This window comes from Schistocerca americana, chromosome 1 (assembly GCF_021461395.2).
Source record: "Schistocerca americana isolate TAMUIC-IGC-003095 chromosome 1, iqSchAmer2.1, whole genome shotgun sequence".
In the NCBI taxonomy this organism is placed as follows: Eukaryota; Metazoa; Arthropoda; class Insecta; order Orthoptera; family Acrididae; genus Schistocerca; species Schistocerca americana.
The window spans coordinates 592,447,849-592,473,096 of NC_060119.1; the positions used below are offsets into that span (position 1 = coordinate 592,447,849).

The 25,248-nt window shown below is 37.7% G+C and overlaps 1 protein-coding gene across 1 annotated transcript in view; it reads right to left on the minus strand.

Annotated features, from left to right (window-relative positions):
* The window catches only part of LOC124606789 (DNA-directed RNA polymerase III subunit RPC1), a 230,844-nt gene that overhangs the window by 36,676 nt on the left and 168,920 nt on the right, over positions 1–25,248 (minus strand). Inside the window, exons 19-22 of the mRNA XM_047138858.1 lie at positions 24,654–24,832; positions 17,227–17,344; positions 3,009–3,257; positions 2,738–2,885 (exon numbers count right to left, since the gene is read on the minus strand). Of these exons, the coding sequence (XP_046994814.1) occupies positions 2,738–2,885; positions 3,009–3,257; positions 17,227–17,344; positions 24,654–24,832 (694 nt within the window). The remainder of the gene's footprint in view (positions 1–2,737; positions 2,886–3,008; positions 3,258–17,226; positions 17,345–24,653; positions 24,833–25,248) is intronic.

Genomic DNA, 25,248 nt, shown 5'->3' on the forward strand with positions numbered 1-25,248 from the left:
CTGATCCTTCCACAAGAGGCTCCAAGGGAGTCAGTGTGTTTGTACACACATCCACGTGGGCAATGAGGTGAGATTTCAGCTGCACTGATGAAGTAAGTGTCGGTTATGTTCTTTACAAAACACAGTATCCATGAGAGAACTGAATAATTTGGATTCAAAGTCAACATCAAACATCAACTGAATAATTTGGATTCAAAGTCAACATCAAACATCAATTTTCTAATGTCAAGTCCGACAAAGACACTGTCTTTTAGTTTGGCTTCTAAAAGGTGTGGAAACTTTTGGCAGAGATACTTAAAACATGGTCCATCTTTAGCGAAAGCTTTACAAACTGTCTCATTAGGCCTAACGTTATTTGTAGAGGTGATAGGAGAATGTTTTTTGGATCTACAAAGTTTTTGTGTAGAATGTTCTTCTCACCAGGTTTTAAAGACTCCCTCACATGCCACTTCTTCCTGCACCAGCGTTGATCCCTAGCCCTACAGTCCTATTCACACAAGAAACATGGAAATTTGGTAAAGCCACCTAGCTGACCACGGAGCATGCATGTTACTTTTAGATTGCCACATATCATCCAACCATGAGCAGAGCAGCCTATTTTATTTAGCACTATTTCTAGGTTTTCATAGCTTTGTTTCATATGTACAGAATGTCCAACAGGCATAGATCCATACATGTTACCATTGTGTAATAAAACAGCCTTTAAACTAGTTTTGGATGAATCAATGTACAGTCTCCAGTCTTCCTTTTTGCATTCAATATCAAACTCATTCATCAGACCGGGAATGTCTAAGTAGTACACTAAATCATCATCTTGTTGAAAAACTTGGAAAATTGCTGCTCTCTCTCTTTCTATACATGTATATGCTGGCTCCAAATGCCAATAAGTTCTTTTCTTTTAATCTAGAGCCAAGCAATTCAGCTTTTTGTTTCATTAAGTCCAGATCCCTAACCAAATCGTTAAGCTCGGTCTGATTAAACAATTTGGGCTCTAGACTTTCTGTATTACAATGGAATTCATCATCACCTGGTTCATCTAAATCACTTTGTGCATCAGAAAATACTTCTGTTTGAATAGAATTTAGATGATCTGGTGGTTCAGAAACCGGCAAAGCTACACCATGCCCTACTGGTCTGATGGCGGACTGAAGGTTAGGGTAGCTTATTACCTTCTTGTTTTCCGAATTATGACCAGTAATGTCAACACTGCAAAAGTAGCAATCATTGGAATGATTTCTTGGCTCCCTTCATATCATAGGAACAGCAAATCTAAAGGCTGGTTTCTCCTTTTTGGATCATTTTCTCAGATCTTCAACACACACATAACATACCTTATGCAGTGCCCAATATTTAACTTGATCACTGAGTTTAGATCCAAAGTATGATAGATAAACCTTTTTCACAAAGTCTGTAGTGTTTCTTTGGTGTTTTCTAATCACAAATTCGTCACAAATATAACAAAAACTGTCAGCAGAGTTTTTACAACCATGATTAGACATTGTACTGAGCACATGTACAGGAAACGGGAAAGTGAGGTTAGGTTGACAGTAAACAAAACAACATATGTTAACACAAAAATAGAATTGACATTTTTTGCCAGCAAATGTTTTTCAGCAGTGCTACCAATGTCATCTACATTCATTACACCTCCTCTTTATATTATTTTAACTACATAAAAGCAGTTAAATTCTTTAAGAAATTGCTTAATTTAATAAATTTAACTGTAAAATGTGAAGAAATGGTGGGTGATACAGTTTTTTTAAGTGTCATATTTGGATTCCCACGCTACAATACATAAGAAAACAATAGAAATATTCTGTCAGATCTTGATAAGATTTTAAAGTGGTGCAAATACTGGCATCTTGCAAGTCTCCCCCCACTTTAGCACATAGCAAAGAACATTCATATAACCATGTGATGGTATCAGAAAAGTCCTTCATCGTGATATTGTTCGGCTAGTGCATCACATCGGGTTGAATGTTGGTTATGGCATGAAATTGAATTTCTGCACTTTGTTGTTTTGTGACTGGCTCATATGAACAACTCCAAGTCTTATGACTCATGATGATTTTGTTCAAAAAGTAACTGTCCACATTCTGCATTTCAATGAAGTCATGGCAGGAATGCATGATCATCATTTTAGTTTGGGAGACAAGATATATGCAGACAAACTATGCAAACACTTTCCCTTTCTTCAAAACATTATGGACAATGTCCTGAACACTTTATTTTAGAGATGTTGCTCTTTTGCAATTTGTGACACAATCATGCTGACACCCTGCAGCCAGAAGTCCATTACTTAACACTGCCAGTTCACAACTTACTGGTTGTGAGTACATCAGTTGTTAGTTCAAGCTGCCACCATAGTTACTGCCCACAAGTCGCTTACACACCAGGAAGAAATCAGTCTCGGAACTTTATGGATGGGCAATGCTGAGACAAGTTTAGGTGCAGACAGAGTTGAATTTTGTATCACCATGCCATCTCCCAATTCTCTTGTGTCAACAAGAGAGTTTTCTTAATCTATTATAATACCAACTACCACAGTAAGAAATCCATGAGATTAAAAAGAAATTTGTAGTTCCGAGAGGGGGGAGGGGGTAGGTGGGTGGGGGGATTGGGAAACCCGCAACCCAGAGAAGTTGAAACCCCCCTCGCCTCCTGGTTCGCCAATGGGAACATAAGCAATAATTTCTTTTTGTTGCTTCTCCTAATCTATGATTAGTGAGAACATTACCTTTATGACAATTTTTGGAACATTCTCCTTCAGATGCTGAAGAGCATAATTTAAACTGGATCGTGATTTTCCAGGCTTCACAGTAATGATGGAATCACCGACAACTGTTACTAAACCTGGTTTAAGTTTTAATTTTGAAGTACAAATGCTGAAAGAGAGAAATATAGACAAGTAAGTCACATTCCTTTTACTTCTCTATGATCAGTAAACTAAACAAGAACAGTAAACTAAACAAGCTTCTCTGAAGTTGTCCTTGCAACACGGGATTTACCTGTATCTTATTGATTCTGCATCAACTTCTAATTTCAGAAGTCTTATGCGATCGATATCTAATTTCACAAGAAGGAAACAATCATCAGGAAGATACATTTCTTCTATGTACTCTGAAACTTCCCCCAACATTGTCTTTTCAATGCGACCCTTCACTCTTCGTGCAAATTCTGCATCATTATTTATTTCCAGGCATGCTGTGATGATTGGTGTGCTAATAGTTTTGCTGGCATTAATAATTTCTTTGATCCTAAAAATACATAAACAAATTAACATATTGCACAAATAGATGGTTTCAACATAATGTTCATCATGTGAGTGGAGTTGGAAACAGGAGTATATGTAAAAAATAAAAAGCACTTCCTGCAATATTTAATATTATTGTTTTAGTTGGACCACATTTCCAGGTGTGTGTGTGTGTGTGTGTGTGTGTGTGTGTGCTGTTGTCTATTTTTGACAAAGGCCTTATTGGCTGAAGCTTATTGTGAGACGGTCTTTTTTCATTTTTTTACCTATCCGCAACTCAGCATATCTCCTATATGGTGAGTAGCAACTATCCTTTGGTACTGAACAAATATGGCTGTAAAAAAGGTTTTTATACAAGCTAATATGCATTTTACAGAAGAAAAGTCAGTGCTGAGCATAAATGATTCAAAAGAAGTGGATATACTGACAAGTTTTTATCTTTACAATTATAACATATGTCATAACAGAGTTTATTCTGTCAGAAATATAGATAGGATTTTAATACCACACAGCAGTTGCAATTTCCTTCACAATAAATATACTGGCATCAGTTACAGCTGAGTCATATATTTTTCTGTAACTTCTTAGAAACTTTTCATCTGCCTTGCACTTTCAAATTTATCTTAACTAAAAAATGCAAATTTTAGGGGTATAGAAACAACTCACTAAAGTGTAAGAGATGTTGAGTTATGAAAACGCACACCAATAAGACTGAAAACTTTGCTAGCTCCAACTCTAATGGGGTGACGAGTGGTGTCATGTGAAACGGGCAAGAGGAGGCATGGGGCACGAGAAAGGCAGAAAATGGGTGGAGGGGAGGGAGGGAGAGACTGGGGAAGGTAGGCTGGTGGTTGGGAGTGAGAGTCAACAGGCACAGCTGTAATTTTTGCATGGCATTTTATGTGGATAAGACCAATAACCTGCTGTCCATTCAAATAACTGCTGCAAACTGCAGCCAAGAGCAGAGTGTCCACCCAATGGAGGAACATGCTACTGAGCACAACAGGCTCAAGTTCGATGGCTGCTTCTCAGTCAGTGCCATCTGGATCATTCCCCTCGACACCAGCTTCTCTGAAGTTGTCCTTGCAACACACACTTTGAGCACATAATCATTCTGGATTCATTCTCTGCTAGGCCTCTGCATCACACCACACTCTCTTCCCTGCAGTGTCCCCTTCCTCTGTTCTGTCACCCCTCCCCAATCCACTCCCTATATCACCACATTCAGCACCATCTCACTGGTGCCTGTCCATCACTACAAGGTAGCCGTACTGGTGGCCACAATAACTTGACGATTTCACTAGTGCTGCCAGGAGCAGGGAAAATTGGTACTACTTGAAAGTTACTCATTTGTTTCTGAGTGCTGCCAATGTCAAGGTGCCCCTAGATGCACAATACACACATCAAAAAAAGTTTTGCATCATCTTGGTTCTGAGAGTTCCGGAACCTGTACAGAACATTGTTAGAGAGATCAACATAAACATCATTTCTGCTCTTTTTATTGCTCATGAAAACCACACATTGCATGTTGTACCACCATACAGTGAGACCTTCAGAGTTGGGGGTCCACATTGCTGTACACACCAGTACCTCTAATACCCAGTAGCAAGTCCTCTTGCATTGATGCATTCCTGTATTAGTCGTGGCATACTATCCACAAGTTCATAAAGGCACTGTTGGTTCAGACTGTCCCACTCCTCAATGGTGATTTGGCGTAGATCCCACAGAGTGGCTGGTGGGTAAAGTCATCCATAAACAGCCTTTTTAAATCTATCCCAGGCATGTTCGGTAGGGTTTAAGTCTGGAGAACATGCTGCCCACTCTAGTCGAGAGATGTCGTTATCCTGAAGGAAGCTATTCACAAAATGTGCACGATGGGGGTGCAAATTGTCATCCATGAAGATGAATGCCTCGCCAATATGCTGCCGATATGGTTGCACTATCAGTCGGAGGATGGCATTCACGTATTTTACTGCTGTTATGGCACCTTCAATGACCACCAGTGGCGTACATTGGCCCCACATAATACAACCCTAAAACGGCAAGGAACCTCCACTTTGCTGCACACTCTGGACAGTGTGTCTAAGGTGTTCAGCCTGACTGGGTTGCCTCCAAACATGTCTCCGACGACTGTCTGGCTGAAGGCATATGCAACACTCATCAGTGAAGAGAACGTGATGCCAATCCTGAGCAGTCCATTCGGCATGTTGTTTGGCCCATCTGTACCACACTGCATGGCATCATGGTTGCAAAGTTGGACCTCGCCAAGGATGTCAGCAGTGAAGTTGCGCCCCTCACGCAGCCAATTGCGTACAGTTTGAGATGTAACATGACGTCCTGTGGCTGCACAAAACGCATTATTAAACATGGTGGTGTTGCTATTAGGGTTCCTTCGACCCATGGTCATCCACTGCAGTAGTAGCACTTGGGCGGCCGGAGCGAGGCATGTCATCGACAGTTCCTGTCTCTCTGTATCTCTTCCATGTCCAAACAACATCGCTTTGGTTCACTCCGAGACGCCTGGATACTTTCCTTTTGAGAGCCCTGGCACAAAGTAACAATGTGGACACAATCGAACTGTGGTATTGATTGTCTAGGCATGGTTGAACTACAGACAATATGAGCTGTGTACCTCCTTCCTGGTTAAATGACTGGAAGTGATCGGCTGTCGGACTCCCTCCATCTAATAGGCACTGCTCAAGCATGGTTGTTTACATCTTTGAGCAGGTTTAGTGACATCTCTGAACAGTCAAAAGGACTGTGTCTGTGATACAATATCCACAATCAACATCTATCTTCAGGAGTTCTGGGAACTGGGGTGATGCAAAACTTATGAAAAGCTTGTGCCCACTAGCAAGTAACTTCTTTAAGTACTTCCTGAGGTGTTTGCAGTAGAACGAAAACTTACTCAAGTTTATTTCTTGAAGTCACTGGGGCAAGTTTACTTTAGGAACGTGCTGCAAGTATTGTTGCAGAAGTGCAGTTATCCCTAAAAACCAGAGCAGCTGCCATTGTTGCTGAATTATTATTAAAGAATAAAAATCATGATGAAAAACGAAAATAAAAAAATCAATAAATAAAAAATACCTAGAGGAGTTGTATTGATGTTACCAAGAAACACTATTCAATTTACTAAAATCTGAGGACTTCACTTATTAAAAACCTTGAGGATGTTTGTCGGACGTAAATTTCAAACATCTCTTGTCTACTGTATTATCAAATATTTGCAAACAGGGAACTAAAATGCAGCACAGTATTTCAACATGAGACTGTGTTGTAACTACTCTGATTTTTGCAAGCAGTATTTACTACTATTATGATAAATATTATGTGTTTATGTTTGCACTAACATTAAAAAATCAGCTTAAGTTTAAAGACTTGTGTACTGCCATTCTACTTTCCCTTCTGAAGAAACAAATTGATTGTTAAATTTATTTCACACTTCCTTTACTGGCGGTGCAAATTATTTGTTTTTAAAGATTCCAATGGTATGTTTGTTTCAGTGCATCTGTCTTTGTGACACAACTTCTGTAAGTTTGAGAAAAACTTCCACAAAATGACAAATTCAGCAAGTACTTGCAGCAAGATGCAAGAACCAGAATGAATTTTCACTCTGCTGAGGAGTTCTGAAACCTCCTGACAAATTAAAACTGTTTGCTGGACTGGGAATCAAAACTGGGTATCATGTCTGGCACACAATTTTAATTTGTCAAGTAGTTGCATTCAAGAAAACTATTTCCACTATCTTGGGAACTTCTTGAAGTTGATGAAACTTGTGGATGTGGATGGGAGGAGGAGAGGGTTTGCAGATACGGTGGTTCCATATATTCCAGCCAGTTCTGTGATTGTATGGATACTGCACAATACCACAGCATCATGTTTGACACAATGCTTAAGAAATATGATCTCAGCATTACAATGTTAGAGTTGTTGCAAGACAAGCAAATAAACTGAAACAACTCAATGAAGAAGGCTGAACTGTTATCTAAAATAAAGGAAAACAAGCCGGCTGTGAAAGTGTACATTGGGGATAAATCACTGAAAGCAGAGATCACAAAGTAGTCTGTTTACTGCCCTACAAAGATAGTTTAAATCTGATAAAACTGACATGAGCCAAAATAAATCAATTTTAGGGAAAACAATGTTACTGGCGAAAGCATAAGGAAAGATTGCAGAACTTTGTTAATGCTGCTTTCCTTTCAATTACTGCACTGCAGTGGCAAGGTTACCGCAGGAAAGTGCAACAGCTGGAGCAAGAGTATTGGACACAAAATGGAATTAATAAAGTTACCATCAATACCATGTCCTCAAGCGACGACGACAATGAATCAAACATAGATGACAGTGGCCTTTAGTGAACTTCATTTTGACATTTTTTTCAGACAGTTAATTAAAACATTGTAAACATTACTGCTGCACTGTGTTTAATAAATGCAAAGTGCAAACAGATCCTAAAACTAGTTTTTGATGCTCTATTCATAGTGTCCTAAGTTCTACATTCATCTACTTTAATTTTTCATTATTTTCAATAAATAAATAATAAATAAAACTCCACCACTGCCGGTCCCAAGACCGGGGCCTCATTTCGCAAGTGATGAGGAAGGAGGAGGGGGAGGAGTAACACCTTGTTAAAAAAAACCTGGGTCCATCTGGCTCCGGATGGTAGCACCCTGTAAGGGCCCCTGCCTAGGGTTACTAGGTGAAACCTGGTCAACGGTCTCAAAGGCAGAAGAGGAAGTTCAGATTCCCAACGGCGGAGAGAGCGGAAGAACTACCTCCAGGACTCATAATCTTGGTTGTACATTTTGTGGCCTTTGGGCCACACCCAAAATAACTTTCATCAATCATGGAAGTGTGTGATGTAAACTATTTTACCCCAGGTGGACGATCCACCGTACGCCAGTACGTCAGCAGACATTCGGATTCTGGGGAGTCTGCAACATTGCACAAAGACAAGTCGGAGTGTCTTGGAATCTCATCCAAATTTCAATATAGGCAATCAACGTACCTAGCAACTTTCAATGCAAACTCATTGTTGAAAACCGGAAAACTAAAACATCTAACAGATACGCTAAAGAACCACAACATACTCATAACAGCCATTCAAGATACACGATACATGGATACAGATACCTTCGATTCCGAAGGTTTTAGGATATACAAAGGGAAAGTGGGACCGAGAGTAATGAAAAATGTACCACACATCTTGGGACAGCCTTTATAATCAACAAACAAATCTTGAACTCAATAGTTGGCTTTGATTCCCAATCAGAAAGAATCTCAAGTCTTACATTCACAAGCACAAACAAAATCTACACAATTATCAATGCACATGCCCCTATAAACGAGGATAACAGGAAAAACAAAGAAAAAGTGGAGGCCTTTTGGAATCATCTAGATGACATCATTCAGAAAATTCCAGATAAAAACATCATCATTCTTCTTGGAGATTTTAATGCACAGATTGGTAAAGAAAAAAGATATAAGAAAATAGTTGGAAACTATCCTGCACACAAGAGAACAAACAGAAATGGTGTGAGACTAATAGAACTTTGCCAAGCACACAATTTAATTCTTAAATCCACAGCTTTCAAAAAACTACCACGAAGACAAAAGACATGGGTATCCCCAAATCCTAGCCTTGGGGAATTTCAACTTGATCATGTGGCAATCAAGAAGATTTCTAGCAAAGAAATCATGAACGTTAGGGTACTCAGGGGTGCAAACTTGGATTCAGACCATTACCTTTCTAAAATTAAGTTCAAAGTCATCCCAAACAGGAAACGCAGCATGAAACAAATTAAGGGTCCGAAGTATAGCACAGAAAATATATTAAAATCAGATGAATTCACAAAAGCAACAGAAACCATTCAGACACAAAGCTGGGGGGATATCAAGGAAAACCTCATTACTACAGCAGAAAGGATAGCACCTAACAAAAAATGTAAAAAACATGCCTGGTGGTCGCTGGAATGTGATGCCCTCATTGAAACAAGAAAACAGGCATGGCAAAATTGGCAATCACAGAAAACAGAAGAAAGTAGACTGAATTTCATTACAGTTAGAAAACTGGTAGATAAAAATATAAAAAGGATTAAGAAGACACATGAAAACAAAACTTTCCTCCAAATTGATGAAGAATTCGCTAAAAAAACACAAGGAGCTTTTTCAGAACTTTCAAACAAAGGTTATCAAGATACAAAGTACCCACCCTCCAATTTCGAGATGTAAATGGGACCATCGCTCACAACAACACGGAAAACTGCAAAATACTAGCAGGCTACTTTGAGAAACTCTCGAATTGTGAACCCATCCTTGAAAAATTTGAATCCATTCCAAACAACCGTGAGAAGCCGGATTCAGAACCACTGACGACTGAAGAACTACAGAAGGTCATTTCAGAACTTAAAAACAACAAGGCGTCCGGAGAAAATCAAATAGTGGCCGAACTATGGAAAAAGGCTGAAAAAAAATGCAGTTACATCCCTAAAGTGTGTTTTCGATCAAATCTGGAAAGAAGAAGAGATCCCCGCAGAATGGAGAACAGCTCTCATCCACCCTATCCACAAGAAAGGTTTGAAGACAGACCCCAACAATTACAGAGGAATATCACTGCTGGATATAACGTACAAGATTCTTTCTAAAGTCCTTTTGAACAGGGCAGAGCCGCAATTGGATCCGCAAATCGGGGAATACCAGGGAGGTTTTAGAAAGGGTAGATCATGTTCGGAACAAATACTAAACCTCAAAAACATTATGGCATACCAAAAATCAAGGGCAAAGAAATACGTAATCTCCTTCATTGATTTCAGAAAAGCATATGATTTGATTGATAGAGAATCTCTGTTATCAGTCCTGGAAGAAATGGGTTTGGATAAGAAAACAACTAATATTATAAAAGCGACTCTTACAAATACATTTTCGAAAGTTAAATTTATGGGCGAACTATCGGAACCCTTTGAAATAAAAACGGGAGTCCGGCAGGGCGATGGGCTCTCACCGTTGCTGTTCAATTGTGCGGTTGAGAAAGTAGTCAGAGAATGGAACACAAATATTATGAGTGGTATAAGACTGGGTTGCAAAAAGAAGAACCTTAAAGTAAATTGCATTGCTTTTGCAGATGATATGGCCCTGTTTGCTGAAACAATCGAACAAGCACGGGAGCAAATCCTTTAACTAAAGAAACAAGCAGCTAAAATTGGTCTTCACATCTCCTCTGAAAAAACGAAGATATTGACAAACATCAAGCACTCATGTAAATACCTCAAAGTTCAAGAACAGAAGATTGAAATAGTAAAAGAATTCAAATATCTCGGAGAATGGATTACTTGGAATGCTGGGGAAAGCAAAGCAATGGAATCCAGAAAAAATAAACTTGAATTGGCCTTCCAACTAACAAAAAATACATACAACAAAAAATCCCTTTCATGGGGGTCCAAAATTACACATTACAAGACAGTGATTAAGTCAGAAGCACTGTATGCAGCAGAAACACTTAACATGAATTTCAAAGGCCAAATGGAGAAACTTGAGGTAAAGGAAAGAAAAATTTTAAGAAAAATCATTGGGCCAAAATTTCAAGACAATAAGATTATATACATCAAAAATGAAACTCTCCACAAGAAAATCGAAAAACTTTCAGATTCTATGCGAAAAAGGAGAATAAATTTTTATGGTCATCTTCTCAGAATGAATTCCAACAGATTAACTAAACAAATATTTGACTTCTTCCGTAACCGAAAAACGAAGCCCAACTGGTTTAAAGAAACTGAGAAAGACTTAGTGGAATTAAATATTTCAGAAAATTCACTTATTGATCGAACTGCTAAATTAATTACTAAAGGTGAAAACATAAGGTTCCAAGACAAATCCACACAAAAGTCCAAATCCTTCATCTCGGAAGAAGAGAGGAGAAGAAGATCAGAAAGAATGAAGAAATACTGGGCCCTAAGAAAAGAACAACGCACAAAGAAATGATTGATCCAGCGTACCCCAAAGAGGGTGAAACGAAAGAAGAAGAAATAATAAATAAGCTGTAGATAAAACTCTGGAGCAGGAATATGTCAAGACATTATGTGATTTCTAATCTGACAGCAGTGTCATTTACGCGAGCAATATTTCTGCAAGTGCCACCTCCGATTTCATGTTAGACACAAAACACGGGTAGTGGTGCAAGCACTGCTACAGGCAGCTGACGCTGCCTTCCCCTCGCCACTCCTGTATCCTCGGCAGCCTTAATGAGGGGGCACAGCTGTTCCTGACAGCCACCGCGCTAATTGTCAGCTTAACATGGACAACAGTACAGGTGTGTGTGTGTGTGTGTGTGTGTGTGTGTGTGTGTGTGTGTTTAAACCGCACATGACATAAAAATAGTGCTAGTACATCACCTGTCATCAGAAACATATGACAGAATAATAGAAGAAGCTACTATCTGACACCATTCAGCAACATGTATTTCAGGTCCCTTAAAAATAGAATGAAGAATAGGCTTTAAAGTCTTGTCAATGATGAGAGAAATTAAGAGATGAAACACACTTACTAGACTGAACAATACTGGTCAAGTCCTTTACAAAGGAACTATCCTGATACACATCTTATTAGATTTAAAGAAAACATTGAAAAGCTAAATGTGACTTGATGACAGAAGCATCTTGAATGTAATTGGTTATAGTAGGTGACTGTGATGAGTACATATAAATCTAAATGTTGTTTATGCATTTAAACAGTGCTTTTTATAAAGGCGTGACAGTGTATGTGATGTAGAGATGTATGTTACATCTAGTGTTGAAATGCAAAAGTAATACAAAGCTCCCTGTAAGCCAGTAACACCAACAGGTACCAGGCGAAACAATATATCGGCGCTACACTACATTTAATATTGTCAACATGACCATGAGTAGAGCTCTTTCACTATAACTGTTAAATAAATAATAAACTTGAAAGAGAAGAATAATCTGTAATGCGGAACTGTATTAAATAAGTATTAAGAGTGAAAATTATATCAAGAGTACTTTGAAATGAAATAGAATGTAACAATCACTTACAAATCTTTGTTATGAATTTCTTGGGAAATGGATGAGTTTTTTAGGCTATGAACATTGTATATTGGAGCAGTACAGGGAAGACTGGATGTATTAACTACAGGTGAACAAATTTTCAATTAATAGGAAACAGACTGGAACGAGACTACTCACATGGATAACGCTGAATTAATAGGCAAGATCGCTAGTAATGTTACTAAATATGAAGTTTGTTCACGTTCACTGCATTATGAGAGTAGAGTTGCAAATATTTTAGATTTAGCGCAGTGTTTTTTCTTATGTGTACAAGTTTATTCAAGAAGTGGTTTGTGTTAGTGTTCTGCTATATGGTTTAAAAAAACAGAACATTAAACTCATTACAGAAAACACTATTAAGGTATTAGTACAGATTTTGCTTTAAATGAGAGTGAAAGTTCTGAACAGTTTCTCCAGTAATACTAAAATTTACAGAAATATTGGGGTTTTAGAGACTCACACGAGGTGCATGCTGTAATTTCAATGTATTGTGCTGAAGTAAATTTTTAACCATATCTATTCTGCAAAGTAATTACTGAAATAATCTCTGGTAAGAAAAGTATATGTTATCTAATAAGTGAATTCGTAAATTAGATTATGGTGGAAGCTGAACTACTTCCTGAAAGATATTAGCCAAAGAAATAATTTAAAAATGTTACAGAGACAAAAGATCATAGATGGCTCCCTATTGACAGGATCTTTAGGTTTGTGCCAGAGTCACATATGGGCACTAACAGCCACTGTTATCACAGTGTGGAGGGTTCTACCATTTTTGTGTTACTTATGATGAGTGAGGAGGATGCAACCACAATGCAGTGTGGTTGCAGTTGCCTCAGATTGCAGTCATGTGTGAGAGTTAAGTTTGTGTGTGTGTGTGTGTGTGTGTGTGTGTGTGTGTTTTCTATTGTTCACGAAGACCTTACTGGCTGAAAGCTTTATTTGTGACAGTCTTTTTGTTGTACCTATTGCGACTCAGCACCTCCACTATATGGCAAGAGGCTACGCTCCTTTTCATAATATTGTTTCCTTAACCCATCTTCTATGAGAAGTTGTAGGGTTAATAGTGTCTCGCATGTTTCTACATTTCTCCGGAATCCAAACTGATCTTCCACAAGGTCAGCTTCTACCAGTTTTTCCATTCATATGTACAGAACTGATGTTAGTATTTTGCAGCCGTGACTTGTTAAACTGATAGTCTGGAAATTTTCACACCTGTCAGAACCTGCTTTCTTTGGAATTGGTATTACTATGTTCTCCTTGAAGTCAGAGTATTTCACTTGTCTCAAACATCTTGCTCACCAGATGGAAGAGTTTTGTCATGGCTGGCTCTCCCAAGGCTATCAGTTTCTAACGGAATGTTGTCTATTCCTGGGGACCTTGATTCGACTTACATCTTTCAGTGCTCTGTCAAATTCTCCCCGCAGTATCATATCTCCCATCTCATCTTCATATATGTCCTCTTTCATTTCCATAATACTGCCCTCAAGTACATCTCCCTTGTATAAACACTCTAATACTGCTTCCACCTTTCTGCTTTCTCTTCTTTGCTTAGGACTAGTTTTCCATCTGAGCTCTTGATATTCATACAGGTAGTTCTCTTTTCTCTGAAGGCCTCTTACATTTTCCTGTAAGCAGAATCTATCTTATCCCTAGTAATATATGCTTGTACATCCTTTACACTCTCTGATCATGATGCACAGTTGGTTAGGATAAATAGCCTTGCAGTACAGATTTTCCTCTTGGAAACCAGTTATAATAATTATTGAATTCAGGATAAATGTTTGCAAGAGATGAAATTTATAATTTACCAAACGCTGACATACAATTTCATCTGTTCCATAGTAAATTCATGTCATTATTTGAAAATAGCGTTCCTCATAAACTAAAGACAAAAGACATTAAAAAACCACATAAAAAGACATGAATAACTAAGGGGATTGACGAATCTTCCAGTATTTATTACTTTTCCACTTCTTTGGCACTGTCTTCTTCTCTCTAAGCACAAAAAGTGTGAATACGTCAGCATACCAAAATTTTTAAATGTGCTGAGGATGGTAGAATAAACAAGCTGGCACTCTACTTTTCAGTCAGTTTTTTAAACTGTTTTGTGCTCTGACAGAAGCATTTTTCCATCGGTTCCCTTCTTTTGCCTGCTTCAGCAGGGCACGTAACTCATATGAAAACAAATGTATTAGTAAAATTTAGATAGTTGACTTATGTGAAACAGAAATAAACCTAAACTAATTTTACACTTGATACTGGATTTTATGTACAGTAAAAAATTGCATGTGCTTCAGTACAACAACATGGGATTCTCAGATGATAACAGAGACAGTTAACTGCACATTTCTCTATACTACTTCACTCATATGAACTATATTTCCATCTCACGTCAGATTTTACAATCGTATTTTGTGTGTAAAAGGAGGGTAACTTTGAACCTCTGTATCTTGGAAACAGATACAGACGTCATGAGAATTTTCGAGGTTCTTAAGAATCAGGATCTTAGGAGTATATCATAAAAATTTCAGCCATTTGCTGAGCATACCCTTCTTGGAATCCTCGGCTGGGTTTCGATCCACTGGTGACGGCAAAAATACAGCAAAAAAACATTTTTTGTGAGGTTTTCTGAGGAACCGTCCACAAAACAATGGTGTCTCATAAGTCACATCATGACCACCATAGACCGCATCAAATGGAAAAATAACCAACTCATTCACTCCATTTGCCTAAGCAGGAAGAAGTGCATAAAACTCATACTTTGACCCTGTACTGTAGGATAGTGACAATAAGACAATCCTCCTGAGTATGTAAATGGTCCCTAGTCCAAGGGCTATCAAAAACATTTTTTACCACCAATAGAACTCAAGGTATAAGCACTAGAAAATTCCATTTTTATGTGGGGCATTTTCAAACACATTAGGTACGAATGCTGTCGCATGCACACTGATATGTCACTGTTCAAACCCAGAGAAGGTGAGAGGAGAGAGATCAATAACTATTGAGCCATTTCACTACTGACATCATTTTTAAAATTTCTGCGAAGGTGATGCATTCTGGAATCCCAAGTGAGCATCAATAATGTTCTCAGTAAATCACAGTGTGAATTTCAGAATAGCTGCTCAACTGTTAATGCCACTTACACCGACACTCACCAAATTTTACAAGCATTAAACAACAAAATAGTACAGATTGGAATTTGTGACCTATCTAAGGCCTTTGACTGTGTGAGACACAATATTCTCCTTGATAAACTATTTTTATGAATTGACGGTATTGTCAAACTATGGTTGTCATATATAACCAAAAGAATGAAGAAAGTTCTATTTAATAATGCAAACACTGTAAGATGGAGAGATGCTTCTGAACAGTGAGAAATCACTTATGGGATTCCACAAGGCTCAATCAGAGGTCCACTATTGTTTCTCAGATATTGCTTCTTATCATGCGAGACCTCGTAAGTCACATTTTTACCATTTTGCATTACTGGTATCAAAAATTGGAGAAACACGGTCTGCATCATCCTAGCGATATCTCGTAAAACACAAATGAAAAGATTTGAGATAAATTATGTTTCAAAGTGGTATCTTGTAAAACTGTATGTCATACAGATTCCTATTCAAAAGAAAAATTATTGTAAATTAAAAAACTATCAGTCCTATTGCATTAATTTAGTTTTACAGCTTCATATCTGTTAGTCTGCAACAAATATTGCAAAAGTTGAATTTAGGTCCTCAACAAAAAGTATGTACAAGATTTTTTTTCTCTCCCCTGAGATGATGGATTTCTGTACCTACAAGGTATCACTTGTTAAGGAGTGATATGTAAATGACACATATACAACAATTGGAATTATTTGTTTTTGCAGATGGCACTACCATAATGAATCTAAACATACAAACAGCAACAGAAGAAATGGTAAATAATGTTCTTAAAACTGTCATTGACTCATTTTCTGTCAATAGTCTCACTCTCAATTTTTAAGAGACACCGTGTAAACAGTTCTGCACATTCACAGGTACTACCCCAATGACAAGAGTAACACATGGTGTGGAAATAACAAATAGGTTGGAAACTCCAGAATTTTTAGGGCTCATATTGATGAGAATTTAAATTGGAGAAAGTACGTCTCGGAACTCTTACAACAACGTAGTTCAGCAACCTTGCATTTCAAATCATTGCATATCTTGGGAAGAGACAAATCAGAAGGTTGATATACTTTGCATATTATCATTCAATAACATCATATGGAATAATGGTTTTGGGTAACTCATCTTTAAGAAAGAAAGTCTTCATCACTCATAAACGTGCAGTAATACTAATATGTGATGCTTACTGATGGACATCCCATAGGAAACTATTTAGGAAGTTAGATATTTTGACTACTACTTCACAGATTTATTCCCTCATGAAGTTTGTAGCAATCATCCTCTGCAGCTCAAAACAAATAATGATATGCATAATTACAATGTAAGAAGAAAAAATGACATTCACTACCGCACATTAAGACTCTCCTGAGCATAAAACAGAGTGCTAAATGTTGCAGCTAATATTTTTGATCAATTACCCAGTGATATAAAATGTCTGACAGGGGGGAAAAAAAAGTTTCTACTTTTGTGTAGAAAAATTTATATTACAGTAATGTGTAAGGTGATGGTTTGCAATGTTGCTAACTGAGGGTACACAGGCAGAAGAATTGTGTGAAGCAAGGTCTTTACTGATATACTTACACCACCAGAGTAAATCTTTGACAAGGGCAGTAACTCGTCCTTGTGAAACATCAAAAATAATCTTACAAATACCAGCACATCACATCAAGAAGCAATTACTAAAGACACAATACTTTCATGCAGACAGTCTGCCAGTTGCCCTCTTGTTTTTACAGGAATTTATATCAGAATTTCAATCTAAATTCACCTTGGTACTCCCTGAGTTATGTTCATCGATGCAACTCCTGCAAAATGAAATGTTTTTAGAGTCATCTGAGTACCAGGTTCACCTATACTCTGGGCAGACAATGCACCAACAGCAGTTCCTGCAAAGACATTCCATTTTTAAAAAACATGAAAAACATATGGAACAAAAAATGTAAATTCTATATTTTGGTGTTCTCTAAATGTTGATTATATTTCAGATGCGATTAAAAAAGCTGTAACACATACACTCAACACCTTCAGTGAAATAAAAATTTAATTTTGTTAACTATGACACACAGTCACAAAGTGTCCCAAATGCATGAAAATGTTGCATAGTGATCAACTACACTCTGAACGATCATATTCTCTTAAGCTGAAGATAATAAGCTGCGTGACGAGTTGTCAACAACGGGCGTGTACAAAATGAGAATCAGATCACTTTCAACTGTGGACGGTAAGAAAAATACACAGTAAAACTCATCCATAAATGTAAATTTAGTAGTATCTCCACATCTTTTAATTTAAAATATAACATATCATTAAGACTTAATTTACTACTATGTCAACAGCAATCACTGACATCATAGTACAAGTTCACAGAGGCACAAATCATTCTAAGTCCGTCGCCCTTAATGACATAATTCTGTTTGCATGATGCACAAAAAACCACACCATAATTTATCACTAACATATGACAGTGTGGTTGCTTACATAGCAATGTACAATCAGAATGATGTCATTCGAAGTTACAAACGTAGAATAATTTCAACTGCCACGAACTGCTGCTATCCTCAATGCACGTATAGATAAGTCTAGGTGCACACATTAAGCGGCTGAGTCAGCAATGGCAATGGGCCACACAGAATAGCACTTTGCAAAGACTGATGTAACTGATACGTGCTCTATGGCAAATGTGTAGTGTAGTGTACAACACAAACCACAAACCAGAACTGGGATAGTTTGGGATGCATCACTATCTGTGATGCAATTAAATTGTTTTAAAATACACACACACACACACACACACACTCACACACTCTCTCTCTCTCTCTCTCTCTCTCTCTCTCTCTCTCTCTCTCTCTCTCTCTCTCTCTCTCTCTCTCTTTCTCTCCATCCCCCCCCCCCAACCCCCCCCCCCCCACCCACCCCCTCCACTCTTCTCTTTATTTCTCAAAATGAAGTACACAGTACAGTCAGCCATTAATGCAAATTTAGCAATATCTTCATATTCTTTAATCCAAATACATAGCAAATTATTAAGACCTAATTTACAACTATTCCTCCCTGATATGTTGTTGCTTAAATGGTTTTAAAGTTCTCTGAGACTGGGTGGTCATACTCTACTTCCACAGATGCATCTGTTGCTGTTGATAAACCAATAATGCAGCAGAGAATGATCACACAGTCTCAGACAATGTTAAACTCTTGTAAGCAACATCTCGGGGAGGAAAGTTTGCCAAAGTGGTAAAACTGGAAGTGTTATTCTTATCTACATGAAAAATTGCAACAGTAATCCATCTTTACCACCATCAATATCAACATTCGCTAGCACTATGTCAAATTTCATGACATGATCCACAGCAGGACCATGAACCAGTTGACAATAGAGAGCAACAGTGGTAGCAGCGTTATGCTTAAGTACATCATATAGTTTGTAGATGGTAGGAGGCCATTAATATACACGAAAAACACATCGATGCGGCATCTTAGTGCCTGACTCACATATGACAGTGTGGTTTCTTACATAGCAATGCCAAAACAAGTCATTACAGTGATGCAATTATTTTTTTATATCGATACTGATTTCTCAAATCAAAGTATTCACAGTACAATCAGCATGTAAGGTAAATTTAGTGATGTCTCCTTGTCCTTTAATCCAAATATATGATATATGTATCAATTGTGTGAGCCACTGCAACATACCCTTGTGTCTGGCTCATTGCTTGCCCCAACTCATGCCACTCTGCACACATTTAATTTTACTTGTATATGCTTTGGATAGCTGTAGTTTACAGTGGCAGGAATTATTCTAAGTCCATAAAGTTGAATGATGTTACCCTGTTTGCATGTTGCTATATAAGCAACCACAGTGTCATATATGAGGCAATCATTAAGACACTGCCTCAACATGTTCATCACATGTATAAGTGCGTCGTACCATCTACAAATAACCATATGATGTAATTAAGTACAACATTGCTATCGGTGCTGCAATCACCAACTGTTTTGTGGTCCTGCTGTGTGTTGTGCTGTGAAATATGACTTTCAGAACTGGGTTACCTTCAGATGTTCATACAGATAAGAATAACACTGCTGGCATTACTATTTAGAAAAATTTCCTCCCTGAGATGTTGTAACGTACAAGATTCTAATGTTGTCTGTGACAGTTTGGTCCCACTCTGCTTCCACAAGTGCATCCAGTGCAGTTGATAAATAATTGTGTATTCATACTAGACATTGTAAATTACATCCTGATGATATTTTATGTGTTTGTAATACAGGACAAGGAGATATTGCTAATTTACATTACTGGGTTACTGTACTGTGTATACTTCATTTTGAGAAATAAAGATGAGTACGACAACAACAATGACAACAACAACAATGAAAGAAACTTTTAACTACAATAAAGGTAGTGATGCATTGCAAACTGTCTCAGTTACTGATCTTTGTTGTAAGCTGTTATATTTTACTGAACTTTCTCATGTTGAGAAGTGCAGTCTAAGCTCTTTGATTATTGGTTTATCTCTGGACATCCAACAAACGACTGATATAAAGACATTCTTCACTGACTGGTGGTTATGTGATGTTATTAATCATTGTCTGCTGTCTTGAATACACAATATTTCACACAGCATTTGGTGGTCCTGAGTTACTGAATCATGCACCAGAAAGACTGTATCACACTCCAGAGAAATTGGACCATGTATCTGTAAAATAAGGTGCTTCTTAGGTGAGTTTTTGTGTCAACTGGATCATGCAAAAACACTCATGACAACCACATAGCATAATCAATGACTACTATGACAAACATACAGAATTCTGCAAATAATGGTTAACGGCAAATGTTATCTTAAATCTGATACTTATGAAACATATGACCTTCTGGATGGACAGTCCCATATTATGGCTCTCACAACCTGAGCAGCAATTTGTCTTGGACCACATCATCTAAGACAAAACTAAATATAGTTATGTTGCGACTGATCTTAGCAAGCAAATAACCTACAAAAGTACAAGACATCTCAGCTTCATCACGAAGCACTTAAAAATACACTGATGAGCCAAAACATTATTACCACCTACTTAATAGCTTGTTTGTCCATCTCTGGAACACAATACATCATTGATTCAGTGATCTGATAGTTCGTTGGTAGGTTTTTGGTGATACATGACATTAGATGTCTACACACAGGTCATGTAATTTGTGTAAATAATGGGCCACAGATTTGTGTATTTGGTGACAGCATCTGATAGTAACCCATATGGGTTCCACAATTTAAATCAGGTGAATTTGATTGATGAGACATCAACGTGAGTTCACTATAATGCTTGTCAAACCACTGTAGCATGGTATTGGCATCAGGGAAGGCATCAAGCATGAAGGGGTGCAGGTGGTTCACAGCTGCCAGCGTTTTTGATTACTACTATATGTCCCATGCAAGCACTGGAGAATGCCTCCCACAGCATAACACTGCTCCCACCACCCTGCATCAGTAATGTGCTGCACTTTTCGAGCCACCACATCATTGTCCTTTCAGTTTTACTGAAGGTGAATAGACATAGTTAAAACAATGTATCACTAAAAACATAAAAACATCTACTATTCACGAAGTTGAGTAACTCTGTGTAGTAGCTGGGCGCCAAATCATTGGTGAGACATGTAGAAAAATAATGAACATCACTGCAGATGTCATCAGAGAGGCAGCCAAGAATGAAGACACTGGTAGAATAACTAATTAAACATTTTAGTGGTAGCAATGATAGATAGGGCATCGCAGAAGCAAACAATTTGCAATCAGAAGCTGATGGTGATGTAAGTGGAATCTTTCCATTACCTTAATGAAACATAGAAAGGAATTAAAAAGGAGAAAATTTCATCATAGATTATCATTTTGTAAGAACTTTTGTCAGATTATAGCTTACATGGTGCTGATAAAATTTTCTGTTGTTCATTTGTTGAACATGTGAATAATTTAAAAAATTTAACAATGACATAATTTCAAAGAAATGGGGCAGACCAAAATCGAAGCCTCACTATGAGCAAGATATCTTGAATGCTGGACTTGAGATACTGACATGAGAGATGATAAAAAAACAAATGTATTGAAAAAAGAAAGTCATTATAAACAGACGGTAACATCACGGAAGCTACAAAATAATTGATTGGCGACTCCATGTTGTCTTGTGCACTGCGACCAGGTAACAGGTATACTTGAAAAAAGAGACAGCATTGGTCGTATATTTTTTACTATTGCAAAATCGATTTTCTGTCACTGAGTGACCATCTTCAGTGCTAGAAGTTAAAAATTTTTTCACATTACGATCAGAGAGTACAACATAGAAAATCACAATTACATCTGCATATGAACATTAACACTTGTTAGAAACAAACCTATACAATAACTTAAATTGGGATGCACTGTTGTCACTAAGCTTACGGCAATCACATAGACTGAGGTCGCTGTTTACCTGCACTTGTTCAGCAGACCTCGGTGTGACAGGGCTTGACACGCCCTCTATGTGACATGTGTCACATGAAGACATAGTGTTATTGGTTTTGCGAATTATTAACACTAAATAACTCTTGTACTTTTGTGAATGGTGTAGTAATTCAAATTTAAAATGTGCGTACAACACATAGCAGATGCAGGAGAATATCTAAAATACATTGGCATATTGTTTTTTATAAACTATAAAACATAAAATAGATCGATGATAAGTTGTTAGAGTGCAGAACATATACAAAGCAAAAGATAATGCCAAAGAATAATAAATGAACAACATAAAAAGAGGTGCAACACAGGTCTTTCTTAAAAAACGTAACACCCACCATCTGGCGTGGGAAGTCAAAAGTACAACGCTCGTAATTTATGTAACAAACGTTAATACCAAGGAGTCAATATATAAAAAATAATAACATTAATACCAAGGAGTCAAATATATAAAAAATAATCACAGTACGAAACTGTATACTACTTGTTCGCACCTTACATTTGCACGGCATTTTAATTATTAAGTAACGGCAGTTTCTATTGCTCGACAAATTTGTAGCAGTTCTGAAGCGAATGCCGTAAACTGTTTCCTTCAGTTTATAAATGAAGTTGAACTTACAAGGGCTTAACTCAGGGGAGTGCAGTAGGTGGTATAGCACTTAGCAGCCCCATCAGTCAAACAAATCAGTAACAGCTTGCACTTTATGTGATTGAGCATTGTCCTGCAAAATGATGGTCAGGTCTTGCAGAAAGTGTCATCACTTCTGTCTCTATGCTGTTCATTTTTGGAACACAACCTACGACCAGCTTAGAGACAGACGTGATGACACTTTCTGCAGGACAATGCTCAAGCACGTACAGTGCAAGCTGTTACTGATATGTTTGACTGATGGGGCTGCTAAGTGCTATACCACCTACTGCACTCCCCTGACTTAAGCCCTCGTAAGTTCAACTCTGATAGGAGCCAACTTGTCAGTCTCTCTGCAAACACCTCTATCATGGATATTACCAAACCTAAGACATGTCAACAGAAACCTGAATCGGTTTTCACTTATGCTTAAATAACATGATTCAAGTCTGTTTCCCTTTGAGTTATCCCACAATTTCAATATATATTATTCCTAGAACATCTCAAAGATCCACACAGATATAACAAACTCTGATCTCTATCGCATCTGTTTCTTTAGCATCCCTTTCCCTACAGAAGTTACCATGAACTTCACTGATGGACATATTAGTGCATGTTGTGATAATGCTTATTATGCTTTCATCCAAGAACAAATTCAGAATTTCTATTTCGGTCTTTTTTATACAAGCTTGATTTTTTGGTCCAGGCAAATGCGTAATAATACTACAGGATCTGCTTCTAACAACGGTAGGATATTTATTTTTCCTCTGTTTAGTTATTCCATCTTTCCCTAAAAGAAATGCATCCTCTTGAGTTACTTCTTTCTGTAACTCATATTCATCATTCTCTGGCACTTCTTGTTCTGTTCCTGAATCGTGACCACTTTCATGAACACGGTCCTCAGTCTCTGAGTCAGCACTATCACTGTGAGCAACTTCACCACTCAGCTCACTGAACCATTCCAACCATACATTAGGATCTCTACTAAACTCTGTCCGAGGTATTTTTGCTTTTGACATTTCTTCCATAATCTAAAAATAAAGAGAATACTAGGTAACACGGAAGGTAACTGCAGTCCAAATTTACGCACGTGAAAGATCGATTGACTCTAGTAAAGCAATAAAATAATACAGACTTACTTTGTTTCAGATTGTGGCAGCAGAGCTCGCGCAGATGACTGGTGTCCTCAAGACTATAATAATGTTTCATAAACAATGTATCTTTCATAACTGAAAGCCAACAATGATTGGAGCTAACAGCTGGAGTGTTAACAGAAAGTTACTGAAAATGGTATGATCTCAGTCCTGCCCTGTGAGACAAAATTGAGTGGGAAAGACATGTGGATGATGAGTGTCATCCGTGCAAGCGACTGAGGGTTAATGACAGATCTCCATTCAGTGGAGACGCACAGCACACAGGGACACACAAAAGGCACAATTATCCAGCATAGTTATCAAGTTCTAGTTCTTGACAGTTTTTCTTTGCTACTGTTTATGAGATAGTCTTTGTCCCTGTTAAAGTAGGATATGCCTATGACAGTTCTGGAACAACATGTGTTCAGTGAGTGCATGGGACAGGTCTTGCACTATGGTCTCAAAGACATGATGAATGTGGCAAGAGGTAGGAAGTAGGAGGGCGATATGGATAAACACCGAGGGAAGTGAGTAGGATTTTGGAGATGATATTCCTCATTTCAAGGCACAATGAAAAGTTGTCAAAGCCATGGCACGGGATGTGATTTTGCTAGTCTAGTGTGGCATTTTATTAGGTAAGATATTGTGTACTCCGTGTTTTTATTGGACCAAGGGTTCTCTCTGAGGCTTCTGTATAAAGTCAAAAATGTAATGAAGTGAACAGATTTAAAAAAACCTTTGATTTAAAGTCAGAAATCACTAACAGACCTGAAGACTAACAAAATGTTTGAAAGCTCAGTAGATAAGTTTGTCCATTATGAGTAACAATTGAAAACTGGAAACATTTTTATAATCAATGATCACAGAGTATTTGCCACACGTTTTTCCCAGTGTTATGCTTGGTTTTCTTCATATTATTCTATTCACTGAACTACAGAAATGAGGTTTGTACCTGGTTCAATCTTAGCCCGCATATATTTATCACGACAGGTATGAAAGAATTCCACCAGCTGAGTTAAAGTTAGCCTCTCAAGTTGCATAATGACTGGTGGCACTGCTTGATCTGTTGCGCCAACACCCATTTTGTGCCTCAAGCGTGCTGTGCGCCTGGCAAAGCTTTCCATAAACTTCCTGAAACATACATAAATGCTGAACATTATGTATCCCACAAATTTCAACAAGGCATTTTCTGAATTAATTTACAGCATAATCAGATACATGTAAAATATGATGAAAAAATAGTGAGAGAGATAGAACATATATGAAGTTTTACACAAAAGTTGTTAAAAGAGGGGGATTTAATAGGCAATTGTTTCACAGCTCATGGACGGTTTGTGTTGGGAAGATGCACATTTACTTCTTACTCTAGGTTAATTTTCCTTAATTTCCTCTTAAGATGCTTGATTTAGTATTCGCTGTTTGACTTACAATCACCTATCAATCCCATCAGCTGAGTAAATAAATGTTGAAGCTCCTAAACTAACATTCAGTATAAAGAGGCCTGAGTTTGGCAAAAAATTGATAAAGGTAAATCTGGGCTTAACCAG